This window comes from Acomys minous (genome assembly GCF_964271855.1).
Source record: "Acomys minous genome assembly, chromosome: 14".
NCBI classification, from domain to species: Eukaryota; Metazoa; Chordata; class Mammalia; order Rodentia; family Muridae; genus Acomys; species Acomys minous.
The window spans coordinates 17685500-17704739 of record NC_140496.1 but is presented as its reverse complement, the minus strand read 5'-3'; the positions used below and the strand labels follow the sequence as shown (position 1 = coordinate 17704739).

The 19240-nt window shown below is 45.4% G+C and overlaps 1 protein-coding gene and 1 long non-coding RNA gene across 4 annotated transcripts in view; one reads left to right on the top strand and one right to left on the bottom strand.

Annotated features, from left to right (window-relative positions):
• Window positions 1-19240, top strand: part of HYDIN (HYDIN axonemal central pair apparatus protein) — a 346689-nt gene that overhangs the window by 249434 nt on the left and 78015 nt on the right. For all 3 annotated transcript variants that reach the window (XM_084757699.1, XM_084757700.1, XM_084757698.1), the window contains 6 exons: window positions 14-151; window positions 5453-5636; window positions 8376-8517; window positions 10564-10729; window positions 14628-15245; window positions 15495-15716. In XM_084757699.1, coding sequence (XP_084613825.1) covers window positions 14-151; window positions 5453-5636; window positions 8376-8517; window positions 10564-10729; window positions 14628-15245; window positions 15495-15716 — 1470 coding nt within the window. The remainder of the gene's footprint in view (window positions 1-13; window positions 152-5452; window positions 5637-8375; window positions 8518-10563; window positions 10730-14627; window positions 15246-15494; window positions 15717-19240) is intronic.
• Window positions 12118-18458, bottom strand: LOC311583803. Its single transcript, XR_014774684.1, has 3 exons — window positions 18341-18458; window positions 15570-15650; window positions 12118-12193 (listed from the first exon to the last, which is right to left on the bottom strand). It is a non-coding gene; the product is annotated as an uncharacterized lncRNA (long non-coding RNA).

The following is a 19240-nucleotide window of genomic DNA, read 5'->3' as shown; positions in this document are numbered from 1 at the left end:
CCCATCTCATCAGATTCCCTCTAGCCCTCTCCTCATGGGGCCCACCCAGCGGCGGCTCAGTGTCAGCGCCAGCATCGGAGGTGAGACGGGACTGATGAGCTGCGTGCTCCCGGATGACCTTCTCGTTCAGATCCTGGCTGAGCGGATACAGGTGCGTGCACACCCACCCACCCAAGGCTGTGGGCTTGGAACTCGCTCACTGACCCCATGCTGAAAGCTGAGATGCCACATCAGCCACCCTCAGGGGCTCAGAGCGCATCGGTCTCAAAGAGGAAACATGGGCCGCTCCATACCCAACAGCCACTTGCTTGACCCATTGACAGCTCTTGCACATGACCTCTGCTTTTCCTCCAGCCTGAAGCCACTCTTCTTCTTAGAGAACCCAGGAGCAGAAGATGACACATCAAAGAATAAAGCAAAAAGGGTGATGTGTTAAAAAAACTATGCCGTAAGCATCTAAAAGTTAGAACTTGACCGGCATGGTTGCCTGTGGGGCAGGGGACTGTGGATTTGAGACCAGAGTGGGTTTTATAGTGAGACTTTTGTCTCAAAAATAAAACATGGGTCTCTGCACATTGCTGCTTGAAAATTTTTTTCAGAGTATAATGTGAAAAATATTAGTACGTAAAGAAAAATTACATTTTATATATTTGCAAGTAATGTCATACACATTAAGGGGGAGGAACCTCCTACAGTACGAGTTAAGTGTTAGTCTCTGGAGATAGGTCTATGGATGTTATAACTCCTTTTATCTTAATTCTTTTTAAAGACATACTGCTCTTATGGTCAAAACCAATATGATTCTTTTTTTTAAAAGGTTTTTAAATTTTTATTATGTATACAATATTCTGCCTGCATGTACACCTGTACTCCCAGGAGAGGGCATCAGATCACAATTTAGATGGTTGTGAGCCATCATGTGGTTGCTGGGAATTGAACTCAGGACCTTTGGGAAAGCCGGTGGTGGTTTTCACCACTGAGCCATCTCTCCAGCCCCCGATTCTTTTTTTTTTTAAGAACTTTGGGGAGGTGGCTGGAGCTGCAGTTCACAGAAGAGTGCCCGCATGGCTTGCTCAAGGCCTTGGTTTGATCTCTAGCACCATGTGAACACGTGAAAAATGTGTATAACTGCTCTACAGCCATAACCAGCAAGATCTAGGAGATCCCAGAGTTCCATTTGTTTTAGTTTCTCACACCAGAACACTATTAAATGATCATTTTGTGTATGTGTATTTGTGTTTTGTATATGTGTATATATGTGTGTATATGTATATATATATATATATGTGTGTGTGTGTATGTGTTTTGTATATGTGTATGTGTACACATACATGTGTATGTGTGTGTGCATGCACATGGGTTGGCAGGGCAGCAGGTGGGGAGGTGCACATATATATGGAAGCCTAAAGTTGATGTTGAGTGTCTTCTTCAATTGCTCTTCCCTTTTTATTTATGGAGTTAGGGTCTCTCACTGCTGCCAGAGATCACCAATTCTGGCTAATCTTCTTAGCCAATTTATTGCAGAGACCCCATCTTGGCCTCCCATGTGCTGGGATGACAAACACAAGCCGCACCTGCCTGTTACCTATTTGGGTGCCTGGGATTCGGTTTCCATTTCTCATGCTAGCTCCTGGCTCCACCGAGCCCCTTCAAGTAAATCCCACACCGCAGGAGATGCCTTTCTTCAGTGGTTGCATCACCAAAATCATCCCACTCCAGTGACATTGCCAGAGCCTTTCCACTCCCAGGCAGTGGGACCACTAAGAAAATTACAGGCCTTGGAGACAGTGTAGTGATAAAGGGTTTGCCTGAGTTGCGTCTCTCAGCAGGAACCTCATAAAAACCTGGGCTTTGGTGATATCCACGTGTACTCTCAGATCTAGGGAGACAGAGACCAAAGGCTGCCAGAGAATCACTGGACAGCCAGCCTAGCAGAGTCAGTGAGGCCCAAGTCCCAATGAGAGACCTTGGGTTTTCTTTCTTTTTTAAGATCAGTACACATTTTTTAATTAAATTGTTTATTTACGTTACATCCTGATTGCAGCTTTCCCTCCTTTCTCTCCACCTAGACCCTCCCTCTCACCTCACCTCCCACCATACATCCCCTCCCTTTCTCCTCAGAGAGGGGGAAGCCTCCCATGGCTATCAATCTGCCTTGGCATATCAAGTTGCAGTAGGACTAGGCACATCTTCTATTGTGGGACATGGCAGCCCAGTTAGGAGAAAGGGATCCAAAGGCAGACGACAGTCAGAGACAGCCCCTGCTCCTGCTGTTAGGGGGCCAACATGTAGACTAAGTTGCACACTTATTACATATATGTAGGGGGGGCCTAGGTCAATCCCACACATGCTCTTTGGTTGGTGGTTCGGTCTCTGTGAGGCCCTGTGGACCCAGGTTAGTTGATTCTGTAGGTTTTCTTGTGGTATCTTTGATCCCTCTGGCTTCTTCAATCCTTCCTCCTCATCTTCCACAAGATTCCCTGAGCACCACCTAGTATCTGGCTATGGGTCTCTGCATCTGTTTCTGTGCGTTTTGGGGTAAAGGGTCTCAGAGGCTCTAGTTGTGCTAGGTTCCTATCTGCAAGCATAGGAGAATATCATTAACAGTGTCAGGGGGAGGCCCCCTAATGGCATGGGTCTCAGGTTGGGCCAGTCATTGGTTGCCCATTCCCTCAATTTCTACTCCATCTTTATCCCTCCACATCTTGTAGGCAGGACAAAATTGTGGGTGAGTCGATGGGCTTGTGTCTGGGTTGACATCCCTCCACTGGAAGTGTCGCCTGGTTACGGGAGGTGGCCACTTCAGGTTCCAAATCCCCTGTTTCTAGGAATCTTAGCTAGGGTCATCTTCATAGGTTCCCATTTTCCATGGTCCTAGGTTTCTAGTTCATCCCAGAGATGCCCCCGACTAATCCCAGTTCTCTCTCCCTCCGTCCTTCCCACACTTGACCACTCCTGTTCCCATCTCCACCCCCTCTACTACCCATTTCCCTTCATCCATCCACCTCCAATGTCTATTTCACTTTGCCTTCTCAGTGAGAGGCAAGAATCCTTCCTTAGGTCTTCCTTGTTACTTAGATTTTTTTGGGGGGTCTGTGGATTGTTGCATGGCTATCCTGTACTTTATGACTAATATCCACTTATAAGTGAGTATATGCCATGCATGTCTTTCTGAGTCTTGGTTACCCCACTCAGGATGGTCTTTTCTAATTCCACCCATTTCCCTGCAAATTTCCTGCAAATTTCATGATATCCTTGTGTTTAACTACTGAGTACTAATCTATTGTGTAAATGTACCACAGTTTCTTTTTTTAATATATTTTATTAATTTATTCATATTACATCTCAATTGTTATCCCATCCCTTGTATCCTCCCATTCCTCCCTCCCTCCCATTTTCCCCTTACTCCCCTCCCCTATGACAACCTTTAGTTGTCTTATTCCTCTAGCTAGAACTTTAAGTATTATATTGAACAGATATGGAGAGAGTGAGTAGCCTTGTCTTGTCCCTGATTTTAGTGGAATTGCTTTGAGTTTCTCTCCATTTAATTTGATGTTGGCTACCATCTTGCTGTATATTGCCTTTATTGTGTTTAAGTATGTCTCTTATATCCCTGATCTCTCTTAAGACTTTTATCATGTAGGAGTGTTGGATTTTTGTTAAAGGCTTTTCCAGAATCTAATGAGATGATCATATGGGTTTTTTTTTTTTTTGCTTTCATTTTGTTTATATGTAGATTATTCTGACAGATTTCCATATGCTAGACCATCCCTGCAACCTTGGGATGAAGCCCACTTAATCATGGTGTATGACTGTTTTTGATGTGTTCTTAGATTTGGTTTGTGAGTATTTTATTGAGGATTTTTCTGTCAGTGTTCATGATAGAAATTGGTCTGAAATTTTCCTTGTTGGGTCTTTGTGTGGCTTAGGTATCAGGGTGACTGTGGCCTCATGGAATGAGTTTGGCAACGTTCTTTCTGTTTCCATTTTGTGGAATAGTTTGAAGAGTATTTGTATTAGCTCTTCTTTGAAAGTCTGGTAGAATTCTGCACTAAAACCATATGGCCCTGGGCCTTGGGGGGGGGCTTTTAATGACTGAGTCTGTTTCCTTGGGGGCAATAGAGCTGCTTAAACTGTTTACCTAATCTTGATTTAACTTCGGTAAGTGGTATTTATCAAGAAAATAATCCATTTTGTTTAGATTTTCTGATTTTGTGGAGCACAGGTTTTTGAAGTAAGACCTCTAATGATTCTTTGGATTTCCTCAGTATCTGTTGTTATTGCCCCCTTTTTCATTTCTGATTTGTTAATTTGGATATTCTCTCCCTCCTTTTAGTTGGTTTGGCTAATGGTTTGTCCATCTTGTTAATTCTTCGTATTGTTCCCTTTGTTTCTATTTAATTGATTTCAGTCCTGAGTTTGATTCTTTTCTGCCATGCATTCCTCTTTGGTGTGTTTGCTGCTTCTTGTTCTAGAGCTTTCAGGGGTACAGTCCATGCTGCTGGGTATGCCTAAGGGGACCTGGTGGGCTAGGAGCCTGGGGCAGAGTGTTTTCAGGTGTGGTTGTCACTGGTATTAGTGGGCATCCAAGAATGCAGGTAGAGCTGTGGGGTGGACAATGGAATCAGGGAATGGGGTGGTTTGGGGGTGCTGTTGTTGTTATTGTTGTTGTTGTTGTTGTTTAGTTTTTGGTTTTGAGAGGGTTGGGTTGGTGTTTCAAGACAAGGCTCTTTGTGTAGCCTTGGCTGTCCTGGTGTCCTGAACTTGATTTGTAGACCAGGCTGGCCTCGAACTTTCAAGAGATCCACCTGACTCTGCCTCCCCTAGTGTGGGGATTACAGGTGTGGTCCCAGTTTACCTGGGTTTTGTTGTTGTCGTCGTTGGAGATAGGAAAGACAGACAGATACAGAGACAAAGAGAGGTGGACGGTCTCAAGGAATAATAACACCTGAGGTTGTCCTCTGGCTTCCACTTGCATGTGCACCTGTACACACATGCACATACATGTATACACATGCGCACACACACACACACACATAAATGAAAGTGGCCCACGTGCTCTTACTGATCTTGCTACCTGTTTCTTTACCCATGGGAAACCATCTCTTTTATTTCCTTTGCATCTTATTTTCATACACTTCATGAATCTTTCTAGACCTTTTGACATTGTTTTTCTTCCTTTATTCTACACATGGAGATGAAATAAATGCTCTGTCCTTCAATCACTTGCCATTACTTTAATAGCTAACTAGGTATTTAGTCTTCATTTCTACTTGGAGAGACCACTAAGTCTATAAAACCACCTACTTCACTTCCTGTCAGTGCCCGGGCTTTGGTTTCATGGTGTTTATTTTGGAGCCCAGTGGGTATGCAGAATCCGACAGAAGGACAAGCCTTCTCTCCATAGAGCTGACCCAGGCTGCAATAACCATCTTGTTCTCTCTGCTTGCAGCTCAGCGACTGTTTCAGAGGTGTGGTGTTCGACAGCCTGGACACGCTCTTTGCACGGAATGCACCCTCTGCCCTCCTCTGCCTGCTAAAGGCCATCGGCAGCCGGGAGTACATATATGTCCTCAACATGGCTCAGGATTATATGGTCATGAAAGCCCAGGAGAAGGCCAAAAAGGAGCTAGAAGGCAAGGCCACTGACTTTCCCAAGCTTTCCTTGCTACTGCAGTCTTACAGTTTCCAACCTGTTTCCATGGCATAATAATCCAATGGGTTTAAATGACACTGTTACACTTAGATCTCGTTGGCACCTTACCTCTGCCTTAGGGAACAACTGGGACACTTATTTCTAATTACAGACAAGCTAAGGAGAACACACTGTAGGGATGTCCTGACCTAGGATGCTTTGCTTGCTGGCTTGGTTTAAGATAACCATGCCATTCCTTTAAACTAATGGGACTATTTTGTATAGTCTGGGTCATTTCGTCCTCACCTGTGAAGACTATTATCCCCATTTTACAGGTGAAGAGACTGAAGCCCCAAGATAGCAAGATCACAAGACAGCCAAATGTGATGTCACACAGAAGGATTGTAAGCTCAGGGCTAGCCTGGGCTGCATAGCAAGGCTGCAAGTATAGTACTATTCAGAGGGGAGCCACTTCCCCCCCCAAAAAAACAGAAAACAAATAAAGCAAAAGACAAGGGCAAGAAAGATGGTTCAACAGATAAAAGTGATCACTACCAAGCCTGATAACCCAAGCTCAATCCTTGGGAACCACGTGGTGGAAGGAGAAAACCAACTCCAAGCTGTCCTCTATATGTGGATTTTCACACACACACACACACACACACACACACACACACACACACACACACACACAATTGATGTAATTTTAAAAAGAAAAATAGATACAACATACAAATAATGCTACTTGAATTATTATTAATTTAGTCAGCAGCAGACCAGCAAAGCATGGCCTGTGGTTGAGGACTTGGGGACTGCTGCCAATACTGTCCACAAGAGGCAGAGCCTCACCTCTGAGAAGCTCCCGTTCCAGATACACTACTGTCCTTCACTTGGGCCCCTTCTCTTCACAGCTCATAATTTTAAAGTAAGGGAATATTTAAAGCAGACGTCATTCATCAATAGGACTCACAGTCTGCCTCCTCCTGTTCACACCAGGAACAAGGACCAAGCTTCCTTTGAAATGTTTTTACCTCCTACTTCCTAGTCACCTAGAACACTTTTCTAGAATGATACATTTGAAAGAAACAGCCTCTCTCTCTCTCTCTCTCTCTCTCTCTCTCTCTCTCTCTCTCTCTCTCTCTCTCTCTCTCTCTCTCTCTCTCTCTCTCTCTCTCTCTCTCTCTCTCTCTCTCTCTCTCCTCTCTCTCTCTTCTCTCTCTCTCTCTCTCTCCTCTCTCTCTCTCCTCTCTCTCTCTCTCTCTCCTCTCTCTCTCTCTCTCTCTCTCTCTCTCTCCTCTCTCTCTCTCTCTCTCTCTCTCTCTCCTCTCTCTCTCTCTCTCTCTCTCTCTCCCCCTCTCTCTCTCCCCCTCTCCCTTCCCCTCCCCCCTCTCTCTCTCCACTCCTCTCTCTCTCTGATCTAGAATGATAAATTTGAAAAAAATAGCTTCTCTCTCTCTCTCTCCCCTCTCTCTCTCTCTCCTCTCTCTCTCTCTCTCTCCTCTCTCTCTCTCTCTCCTCTCTCTCTCTCTCTCTCTCTCTCTCTCTCTCTCTCTCCTCTCTCTCTCTCTCTCTCCTCTCTCTCTCTCTCTCTCCCCCTCTCCCTTCCCCTCCCCCCTCTCTCTCTCCACTCCTCTCTCTCTGATCTAGAATGATAAATTTGAAAAAAATAGCTTCTCTCTCTCTCTCTCCCTCTCCCCTCTCTCTCTCTTTCTCAATGATCTTTGGGCTGAGGCTGTATCTCTGACACAGAATCAGTGTCTGGTGAGGACCAGCTTGTGGTCAGACTATGTCTTCTTCCTGAACCTTGGCCTGGTAGGAAGGGCAGACTCCCTTAGGCCTCATTTGAAAGGCCATTAATCCCATTCCTGAGGGCCCCACCCTTATGACCTATCCATCTCCTCAGACCCCCCTGTATGTATTTATTATTATGTCTACAATGCTCTGCCTACACGTACACCTGCAGGCCAGATGAGGGCATCAGGTCACATTATAGATGGTTGTGAGCCATCATGTGGTTGCCTGAAGTTGAACTCATGTCCTCTGGAAGAGCAGTCAGTGCTCTTAACCACTGAGCCATCTCTCCAGCCCCAGACCCACCCCCCCATCTTTACACTATCATATTGAGGATTACCTTTCTACCTGTGAATTTAGAGAGACACAAACATTAATACCATGGAAATTACAAATCTGATGACTTGAAACAATATGGGTTTATTCATGTTACAATTCCGGGGCCAAAGGTCTTAAAGTCTAGTTGTTAACAGAGCCATGGTGAGGAAGAATCCCTCTCCTTGCCTTTTATAGCTTTTAGAAGCTAAAATTCCTTGACACGTCTCCTTCTCGGTCCCTTGTCATGGAACCTCTGCTTATTTTGTCAAACTTCCCAGCTTCTGCTGTTAACCCTTTCCGCTGACTTTCCTGCATCCATCTTACAAGCTTTTGATGGGACTCTGCCACCCAGACAGCCCAAGGCCCTAATTCAGTCACACCTGCTGCCATAGTCCTTCTGCCATGGAAGGCCCCACACTCAAAAGTTTAAGGATTAAGACATAAACATCTTTGGGGACCACTGCTCAGCCAACAACAGGTGGGACCCAAACCCGGCAACAAAGATAAAAGAAAATCGGCCAGGACCTGGGAATGCCATCTTTCCTCCTGTCACCTCTGGCTTTCCCTGTGTCAGCAAAGCTGTTGAGGCCTTGACATCCCCTTCTCTCTCTGTTCACCTCCCTCCCCTCAGAGCGCAAACAAAAGGAGGCCATGGCAAAGGAGAAGGAGCGCCTCCAAACATTAGACGAGGAAGAATATGATGCCCTAACACCAGAAGAGAAAATTGCATTTGACCGTGAGGTTCGGCAGGCACTCCGGGAGAGAAAGAAGAGGTGAGACCAATGGCTGGCCAGAGCAACACTATCCCCTGGGGGCGTGGCTCATAGGGAGACCGGGATCAGTAGCGTGCATGCCCAGTTCTGAGTCATCTTCCAGAAAAACAGCAGCAGGCACAGAAGACCTGGAAGGGTGAGGAGACCCATTTGGCTACTCCAGGGGCCCTGGCTGCTGCAAACTTTCCTACTATCTTCCACTCCCTTGCTGCTGGTGCATTTGAGACTAGCAGGTAACTGCTGTGATGTCATAGCTAGCTCTCAGGAAGGACTTCATATCCCTCTGGTCCCCAGCCAGGGTCCCACTGGCTGCCCTAGCAAATGAATTCTGGGTAGGACCTGTTGGCCTCCATGTGTAGGAATCTGCAGCATGTGACCCAGGAGCCACTCTGTTGACATAGGTAGAGTGGCCTAATGCTTCTTTCACTTCTTAAGTCCACCTCTGGCTGCCTCTGTATGATCCTCAGCCTGGGCAGTTCCCCAGAGACCCAAGGCATGCTCACCGTCAACAAGGACAGCTAATCTGTGCCCTCACTAGGGACTGCGCAGGAGTCATGTAGCACTGGGGCTGCAAGCTCAGGCTGTCTACCCCACTAACAGCCTTCCTATCTTCAGACATCCCAGACCTGAGCAGTGCCATTGCCCATGTCCCTTAGGATTTCCAACACTAGAGGGCACAGAGCCATGGTATTCAGCTACAATATAAAGCCGTTTTCTCCTCTCCCTCTACCTCCAGACTCCTCTCACTGACTCTGAAAGAGATTGTATGCCTCCCGTTTCCCCCACAGCATACCCTCATCTCCCCCCTCTGCCACATAGGAGAAATATTTGTTCAACGGGCATAATAAGCTTAGCTTTGGCACCCCAGGAAACAGTCCTTTATCATCAAGGCTGTGGTGTCTGCCGCCTTCATGCATTCACTCCAGAGTGCACATTTTATCCCGAAAGCTCATCAATGAGCTTAGTCACACACACACACACCATGAAGGATGTAAACATAGCCTAGGTAAGCAGCAAGTCACAGCAGCCAGAAGCAACTTCAGACTCATAGAGATAAAAAGAGATGGGTAAATCAGGGCTTCCCTAAGCTTTTGTGTTCTTGAGTCCTTCTTGCCTAAGGCAAGTGGCCAGGCCCAGTGGTGCATGGCATTAATCCTAGCACTCAGGAGGCAGAGGCAGGTGAATCTCTGAGTTCAAGACCAACCTGGTCTATGAGTTCCAGGACAGTCAAGGCTACACAGAGAAATTCTGCCTTGAAAACAAAGTTAATTAATTAATTAATTAATCTATTAAAATTATAATTACAAAAAGGAAGAAAAGAAATATTTGCATGGCCTTGGAGAATATAGGCAAATCGATATACAACCAAAATGTTCTCTGGTATCAGAATAAAATTTATTTTAAAATTCTTTGGTATACATATAATTTTACTAATTACTAAATACAGAAATAAAATTGCATATTAATGAGATGAATATAGTTTTATTTAGAGTCAGGTTCTCACAAAGATCCTCCTGCCTGTGCCTCCCAAGTGCCAGGTTTATAAGTGTGTGCCACCCTAACAAGTTGCTTCTTTATTTTTATGTAAAGAATTAAATCTTTGATACTGAAGGAAAAAAAGTACCTTCAGCATTTTTCAGAATTGATTGATACTTTTATTTTATAATTATAAATGTTTGGAACACTCTTTCACATAAGTATGTAGTACAAAATATCAAAATTCTGGAAATTCTGCCTAATCTCAAGCCAAAATTTATTTCAGGATTTTTAAAAAGAAACTCAAGTCAGAAATCAAACAGCAGTTTTTAAAATCAAACATTCCAATGCAGTGATATACTAATATGATACTCCTAGGCTAACACATGACTAGGAAAATATTTGAAGTCTTTCTATTCCATAATTAAGCTATTCTGTTTGTATAAAAGCAGAAAACTGTGCAGAGTAAAAAAAAAAAAATCCGCAAATCACAACATCCAACAGTCTAAGGTCTGAGCCAGGTGGAACAGGGGGCCCTGAGCTCTGTTTCCTGTCTCGGGCTTGATACAGGGAGCTGGAAAGGCTGGCCAGGGAGATGCAGGAGAAGAAGCTGCAGCAGGAGCTGGAGAGGCAGAAGGAAGAGGACGAGATGAAACGGAAGGTCAAAAAGCCCAAACAGGGCCCCTCGAAGGAGGAGCCGCCCCTTAAAAAGCCACAAGTTGCCACAAACAAACAGGTAACAGCCCTCTCGTGTCCCTTACTGAGACGCAAACTAGCCCAGTGTCTCTGCCCTCCAGGAAACTGCCTAGCCACATTTGAATACTGTCTTTTGAGTACTGCCTAGATGTGAAGGTGCTGAGTCATGCATTTGACATCCCACACGCTCAGGTCCCCACCTGTAGTCCACAGATGACGTCAGAGTCCTAGCACCCTATCCTATAACGTGTTATCACAGTCTGACCCTGGATGGTGCTAAATAGGTTATTGTTAAAGACTTGCCTCCGGGACCATCAGCAGGGTCTCCCCACGGCCCATGACTTCTGTAGCCATGGGTTTTCGACCATATTTACAGTACTGGGTATGAATTCTCTTCTGTGGAGCAGGCCTCAAATCCAATCATGAGAACGTTTGGTTACTCCCATCAACAGTCCTGCCCCTATTGCTCCCGTGGGTACACTTGGCCTGGCAGTCATTTGTTATCTGGTTAAGATCACTGATGTCTTTTCTTCCCTAGCCGTACCTTCTGGCACCAAAAAAGTTAACCAGTAAAGAGAGAATTTCCTGGCCAGCTCAAGTTTGACTTCTCTATGTCTAGTGACCTATTTAGGGGCCAGCCATGTGCATATCACCCGAGCTTAGCACAAAACACACTTGACGAGATCCTTAGGAAGACTTCTTGAGCCCCTCCTTGGTCCAGTGTAGTCAGCTGGTCCGAAAATGCTAGTTCAGGGGAAGAGGTATCAGGGGGTGCCATATGCTGGGGAGGATGCTTGAGAGCCACCCAGTTTTAAGACACAAAGTCTCCTTCAACCCTGTGCCTCCCTAACCAGCGCTGCTTTTCTCTTGTCCTTTCACACTTCAAATTTCCCAAGGTTTCCCTGCTCTCAGACTCTGCTTGCCCAATCCCCATTCATGCTTCAACCTTTCCTGCCCCTCAGCAGTCTCCATCACATCCCCTCTGATCAAAATCCCCAACAGTCTCTTCATGTCGACACGACACGGCTACATGACAACGGTTGACTTGATTGGCTTCTTTGTGGGGTTTTTTTTTTATACATTGGACCAACTTTTGAATTCTCCTCTTGGTGTCTCAACCCCACTTCCCCTGCCACGGTCTCCCCTTCCCCTTCCCCTTCCCCTTCCCCTTCCCCTTCCCCTTCCCCTCCCCCCTCCCCCTCCCACCTCTCCCTCTTCTGTTCCCTCCTGCCATCTGTCTCTTTCCTTTCCGGCCCTAACTCCACTTGCTCTTAGTCATCACACCGGTTTTTCAGCCTTACACTCTTCTCTTCCCACTTGGCCATTTTTTCCTACCTGTTATGTTCCCCTAAGCCTCACATGTGAGAGCATTGTTGCCAGCTGATGGGCTCCTGGGAAATAGCAAGTCATGAAGACACTCGCCTCATCCGTGGATTAACCCATTGAAGAATTCATAGCTTCATGGACTTTTGAAGGGTACCGCTTGTCTCTTTCTCTCTGCTCCCTGGATATCATAAAGGATATCACAGTTTTCTTTATCGTTTTTATCTTATCATTTTAAAAAAAATATTAGCATAAAATAAGTCGTGGTGTTATCTTCCTACTATCTCCTTAAGCGGCTTCTAATGCTATAGTCATGTCTTCATTACCGTCCTACGCGTGTTACTTATTTATTATATACTCATACCCTTCTTTATTAATTTTCAGTTTTGTTAGAAGTTTTGCATCTTAGGAATGTAGACATAGTTCCATTCATAGAGTGCTTGCCTGGCATGCATAAAGTCCTCGGCTCAACCCCCAGGACCTCATAAAAGGTGGGAAACACTTGTAATCCCAGCACTGGAGGTGGAGGAAGGAGGCCTGGAAGCTCAAGTTCATCCTTTGCCATATTGCAATGTCAAGGCCAGCCTGCGTACTTTACACCCTGTCTCCAAAACCGTTTGTTATTTCCATTTTCTTTCCAAAGAGACATCTGTTGCCTTTGTGCCTCCTTTACACCATGTTTGTTTTCTGACTAGTTTTTCTTCCCACTTTTTCAATTTTTCTTTCTTTTTTGCCTTATTTTTTTCTTCAATTTCTCCTCATAACTTTTTATGGTAGACAGAACTGTTATTCATTTTTGCATTCTAATGTATGAAAAGGTTATGGCCAAGCTCACAGGCATTGTTTTAGACATGCCCTTGCATGGTTAACATGCAGTGCTGGCATTTCTGTCCCCTTCTCAAGCGTCCTGACTACTCTTTATAGCTGTTTAACTCAGAAATTGTCTTTACAGTGTATTGTCTGATTTTCAAATGAATGGCTTCCTCAGTGGGATCTTTTCTCAACTTTCTGGCTCCATGGATCATGACCCATGATGCATTGATCCTTTGCATTTTCTGGGCTCTGGTGTGTAGCCTCCTGTGGAATGGTTTTTAAAAATACCCCACATGTATGTCTTTTCTTCCGGTGTCCAGTGCCTCAAGCTCATTACCCATGTTCCCAACTCCTTCCATACTTTTCATAATATTTTTCAGCCTCCATTCACTCTATGTTGAGTTTCTATAGTATCCAATTGAAAGTCCCTTCTCCCACTGGACATAGTGGCACATGCCTGTAAGCTCAGCACTTGGGAGGCAGAGGCAGGCAGATCTCTGAGAGATCAAGAGCAGCCTGGTCTACAAAGCAAGTCCAGGACAGCAAAGGCTACACAGAGAAACCTTGTCTTGAAAAACCAAAAGAGGGGCTGGAGAGATGGCTCAGAGGTTAAGAGCACTGACTGATCTTCCAAAGGTCATGATTCAATTCCCAGCAACCACATGGGAAGATCTGTATCCATAATAAATAAATAAATCTTTTTAAAAAAAAAAAAGAAGAAAGAAAGAAAAACCAAAAGAAAGAAAGAAAAAGGAAAAGAAAAGAAAGTCCCTCCTCTCAACCTGGTACCACCTTCCATACCACCTGCATGGCTCTGCAGGCTGAGACCTCTTCTCACTTGAGCTGAAGTGGGTGCTGGAATTCTTACTTATAAGGCAGCTCTGACAAGTGCTTTCCTGTGGCCACCTTGCTGGGCTGTGTTCAGGATAAAGAAGTATAATAAGAGGCCCTTGGTCACTCAAGATTCCATGCCAGAAGCAGGAAAGGGGGACACTGCTCTATATTGCGGACAGTGACCATGAGATCAAACTGAATTTACTGTCCCCTATGAGTACTCCCCAAAGTGATGGAACCACCTAAGGCTTTTATCTAAGCAAAAAGAAAAAAATCAGAGCCTACAAAATATATGTGAAAGCACAGTAAGAAAAAAAGGGTGAGGGTTGTTTCCAGTATGCCAAATTCATTGAATAAATACATATTTTTAAAGCCAAAGTGTAGCCAGATTCTAAACTCCCGTTTGTCCCCAGAAATACAATACAAAGATGTAGAGTAGTAGTGACTTCATGCTAAGAGACCCCTTGCTGCATGAGAGGCACTGTTGTAAATTTCTTATATGCATGTGCACACTCAGTCATTAACAGTCCTTCGATGTACCTGTTACTGTCCCCACTAAACAGAGGACTAAGTTGTCGGCAGGGTCATAAAGCTGTAATACTGATGGGTTTGAGCCATCTCTTCCTCTCTGACCTCTCCTGGGGCACCTCAAAGCATGCACAGAGAACTGGGGTTTGCTAGCCTTTCCCTATTGGTCCTTCAGATCGGCCCCCCTAGATGGGAATATCTGTTAAAGTGACCAGGCACCTCTCTCAAAGTTCATGAGGCAGGGACCACATCTACAATGTCAAACCATGAGGCTGAGTTCCAGTGAAGCTCCTCATAATACACACAAAGTTGAGTGTATTATGTGGTGCCTGAATCCTAAGTCCCCTGGTGAGACAAGATGTCCCCTTGCTGTCCAGCATGTAGTTTCACTTGTTTTTAATACACTGTTTGATGCATAATCTATATGTTTTGCCTTCTAGATTCTCGCAGCTGCCAAGTTAGAAATGAAAATAGAATCAATAGAAAGGAAGATTTCGGTCAGAGAACACTCAACATTTGAAGAGTCCACCAAGAAAAAGAAAGCCCCAAATGACTACACGTTTGGATTTCCTATTCCCCAGGAACAAGAAGACAGTGAAGGAGACTTCCTGAAGGATGCTGACAGGGTACTGGCACAAAAGTTTAAAGTCTACGAGTTGTGTCTCAAGGATATCCAAAACATCCTCATGTACTGGGACCGCAAGCAAGGGGTCCAGCTGCCTCACGCAGGCATGGAGGAGCTGCCCCACGATGCCGATGACCAGCGCCAGGCTCCGTCGGGTGGCGGTGGGCGTAGAGGCCGCAAGGACCGGGAGAGGGAACGCTTGGAGAAGGAGAGGGCGGAGAAGGAGCGCCTGGAACGGGAGAAGGCTGAGAGGGAGCGCCTGGAGAAGCTGCGGGCCCTGGAGGAGCGGAGCGACGGGGAAGGGGAAGGAGAGGAGGAGCACGAGGGGAAGAAGGATTTGGGGGTGCCCTTTATCAACATCCAGACTCCAGACTTTGAAGGCATAAGCTGGAAGCATGCCCTGGAGAGCGACAAGCTACCCAAGGGAGATCAGGTACAACAGCTTCTGTGGGATAAAGCAACAAGTGAGGCCTAGGGACCGTGCTAAATAACTATCATAAACATGTTTCTTTGTATTGAAAAAACCTCGTCCCCATCGTTCCCTTTGTGTCTCTAGAGAACACTGAGGGCAGAGAAGGTTGCACGGCCCACACTTGTTCATTCTGAGGGGGGTCGGGGTGGAGGGTGGTGTAGAGTTGGCACACAATCTGCACAGAAAATTAATCTAAACCCTTTTGTTTAGATCCTGGACATCCTAGGCCTGGGGTCGTCTGGACCACCCATCCCATCTTCTGCCTTGTTCTCCATCATCTCTTACCCAGTGAAGAGGCAGTCTTTGGTCTCCACTGAGATCCTGAAGCACTTTGTGTTTGTGATTCCACCAAATGATGAACTCTCTCTGATGGACGACAAAAAAGAATTAGAAGGAGACTCAGATCTCTTCCTCAACACCATGGTAGCCAGGGTAAGGGCACTGGTCTTGAACTTGGCAGGGTTCACAGGACAGGAGAGGATCCTTCCTGCTCTCTCCCGCTAGTGCTCTTCCTTTTCCCAAATAGTGCTCCTTCTATCTCTGTGTGTGTGTGTGTGTGTGTGTGTGTGTGTGTGTGTGTGGTGATTTACATACATATAATCTAGGTTCTGCTTATGAGAGAATGCATGAGGTATTTGTTTTTGTGGCTCTGGCTTTTTTTCACATAATGATTTACAATTCCATTCTTTTTCCTGCAGATGATATAATTTCACTCTTTTTTTTATAGCTAAATAAAACTCCTCTGTGTGTGTGTGTGTGTGTGTGTGTGTGTGTGTGTGTGTGTTATTTTCTTTTCCCATTCATCTGTTGCCAAAAAAAACCCAGGATAACAACAAAATTTGGCTGTTGTGAGTAGTGCCACAATAGACATGGATGAGCAGCGTAGCTGTGGTATGTTGACATAGGTCCCTTTGAGTATATTCCCTGAAGTGGTATAGCAGGACAGTGGTTTTCTTAAGTTGCTCGATTATTTATTTGTTTGTTTTTGAGGAGTCGCCATACTGATTTCCATAGTAACTCCAAACTTTTTCATTTCTGACAGCAGTGTAGTTTTGATTTGCATTTCCCTGATGGCTAATGGTGCTGAGAGGTTTATTTTGTTGCTGTTGCTTTGTGTTTTTGTCTGTTTTGTGGGGAGTGTTGTTGTTTCATGTATCTACTGATCATTTGTACTTTATCTTTTGAGAAAGTAACTTTCATTTCATTGGCCTGTTGGGGCCTTTTTCCTCCCCTGCCTAGGCCTGTATCTTAAAGTGTTCTATCTTTTCCTCTCTCTGTTTCAGAGTTGCAACTCTTACATTAAGGTTTTTGATCCATTTTGAATTCCGTTTTTGGTGAACAAGACAGATGTAATCTCATCCCCTGACATGTGGGTACCCACTTTTTTAGCTTTGTCTGGTGAAGACACTGTCTCTTCTCAATAGATGTTGTAACATACATTACATATTTAACAAAATTAGGTGACTGGAGCTGTATGATTTGCCTCTTCGTCCTCTATTCCATCCTCGCTGTCTATGTGCCTGCTGCCACACTCTCTGGGACGACCTGAAACCGATGTGCTGCTGCCACCAGCAGTGTTCTTTGTCCTCAGGAATGCTTTGGCAGTTCGGGATCTTTGTGCTTCCATATGAAACTTAGGTTTGTTTTTCTGTCCTCAGAATTTAAAAGGGATCGCATGAAACCTGTAGACAGCTCTTGGTAGTGTAGCCATTTTCGTAACATTAGTTCTGCCCGTTTATGAGCATGAGAAGCCTTTTCTAGTGTCTTCTTCAATTTCCTCCTTGAACCAAAACTAGCGTATAACGTTGGTGTCCACGTGTATCAGTGTGTGTAAGCGTGACTATAACGTGTGTGTGTCAGTTATTGACTGTGAATATAGGCCAGGAAACCAGAAGGAAGACCACTAGGGGGAAATGGCAGTGAAGAAGGAGGAAGCGACACATGACACACGAGGCAGGAAAGGAGGTGATTGGGTGGTGGGGGGGGGGGGGCGGGGGCGGCAACCAAAATGTACCAGGGTGGTCAGGGGAAAAAGGGAGGAGAGGCGGAAAGGGACTCAATGAAAACAAATTTTCTTTGAAAATGCCACAATGAAACACAACAGTGCGAGTGCTAATTTTGAAAATCTGGCTCTTTTCAAAGGACAGAGGATGTGCTCTAAAACTAGGGTAATCCAAAACAGCACCAGAGGACAACGACCATGGGTTAAGGGAACACACACCACCAGGGAACAGTTAGATTGCTAAAGAAATTCCATAGGAAGATTGATTGATATTTTGCATGAAGTAACATTTTCATCTCCTTGCCTAACAATACATGAACATAAATTTCAGTTGAACTAATTTTTAATTAACTAAATAAAATCATGCAAAACTATCATGTATACATACAATTCCTAGAAGAAATCACAAAAAAAGAAATAGATTTGAGCAATAACATACAGATCATATGCATATTAAAAGTATACCCATGGCCTTTTGTCCCAGGGGAGAGTGGTGGCCCGGCATTTTAATCCCTTCACATGCACTTCCCAGGAAGGGACAAAACCACCTGTGGGCCCCGACTCCCTCCCTCCATGTCCAATATACAGGTACCCAGAAAAGCAGCATCTGGAGTGAGCAGCACTGGTGGGAGGGCCTCACCAGAGCAGAGCGCCCAGTGGTGACTCTGCAAAGCAGAGGGGGGGGGGGGGGGAAGGTAGTGCCAGCAGCAGCAGTGGCTCCTGCATCAATCCCTTCTGAAAACTGGCCCTGTCAAAAAAGCAATTAAGCAATCTTTAACTTGTCCTTTGAGGAGGAACTCTAGTTCTTTTGCAATTGACAAGGAAACTTTGTTTTTAGGCTGAAAATATAAAAGTGATGGTAGAATTGGGGCATTGTGATGAGACAAACACGGGAGGAACTTGATTAAAATATACTATAGAAATGCAGTCGCAATATGATGGTCTGTAATATGTGATCACTTAGGAGCTGTCTTCGTTACTTTTCTATTCCTATGAAGAGACACCATGACAAGGCAGCTTATAAAAGGAAGTATTTAGTTGGGGGCTTGCTTACAGTTTCCGAGGGGGCGGGTCCATGACCCTCATGGCTGGGTGAATAGCAGCAGGCAGGCAGGCAGGCATGACACTGGAACAGTAGCTGAGAGCTTACATCTTATCTGCAAGTTGGAGAGTAGTATCTGCACAGAGAGAGTAGGACTGTATCCTCTTGTGGGTTCTTAAACCTTAAGACCCCACCCCCCCCCAGTGACACACCTTCTCCAGCAAGGCCACACCTCCTAATCTTCTCCAAAACAGCTCCACCAGCTCGAGACCAAGCGCTCAAATATATGAGGCCGTGGGGGCGGGGGGCATTCTCATTCAAACCACCACGGGGACACAACTGTCAGAATGCATGCCTGAGACACACAGGGAAGTGTCGGTGTGCATTGTGTGACAGTACAGAAGTGGTGTGCACATTTTTGCCACGACTGACTGGACCGCACTACTCTGCGGTAGTGAGGGGGAAAGTCCTGCTCTGAGGAGACGCAAGCAAAGTGTCAGATTGATGAGGTCTAGACTCATCGGTGAGGTAAGCAGGCTATGCGTGTCTGCGAGGAATTTTCCAGATTGGGCTAATTGAGATGGAAAGACGAACTCTAAATGTGGGCCGTGCCGTTCTATTGCCTTGGAAATCCTCAACTGAATAAAAAGGAGAAAGCCAGCTGGATGTGAGCATTTGTCTCTCTGCTTTCTGGGTGCAGCGTGGCCAGCTACCTAGTACTGCTGCCAACCGTGACTTCCCCACCTGGGTAGACTCAAAATGGGAGCCAGAATCAACCCTTCCTCATGTTGCTTTTCTCGGGTGGTCCATCACAGCAACACATAAGGGAATGCAGTCACCATCCAGAACTTGATGTAGGGTTACCACAAGTTAGCACTGTACTATGGCTCCAGCTTTTCAAGTCTCCTCCCT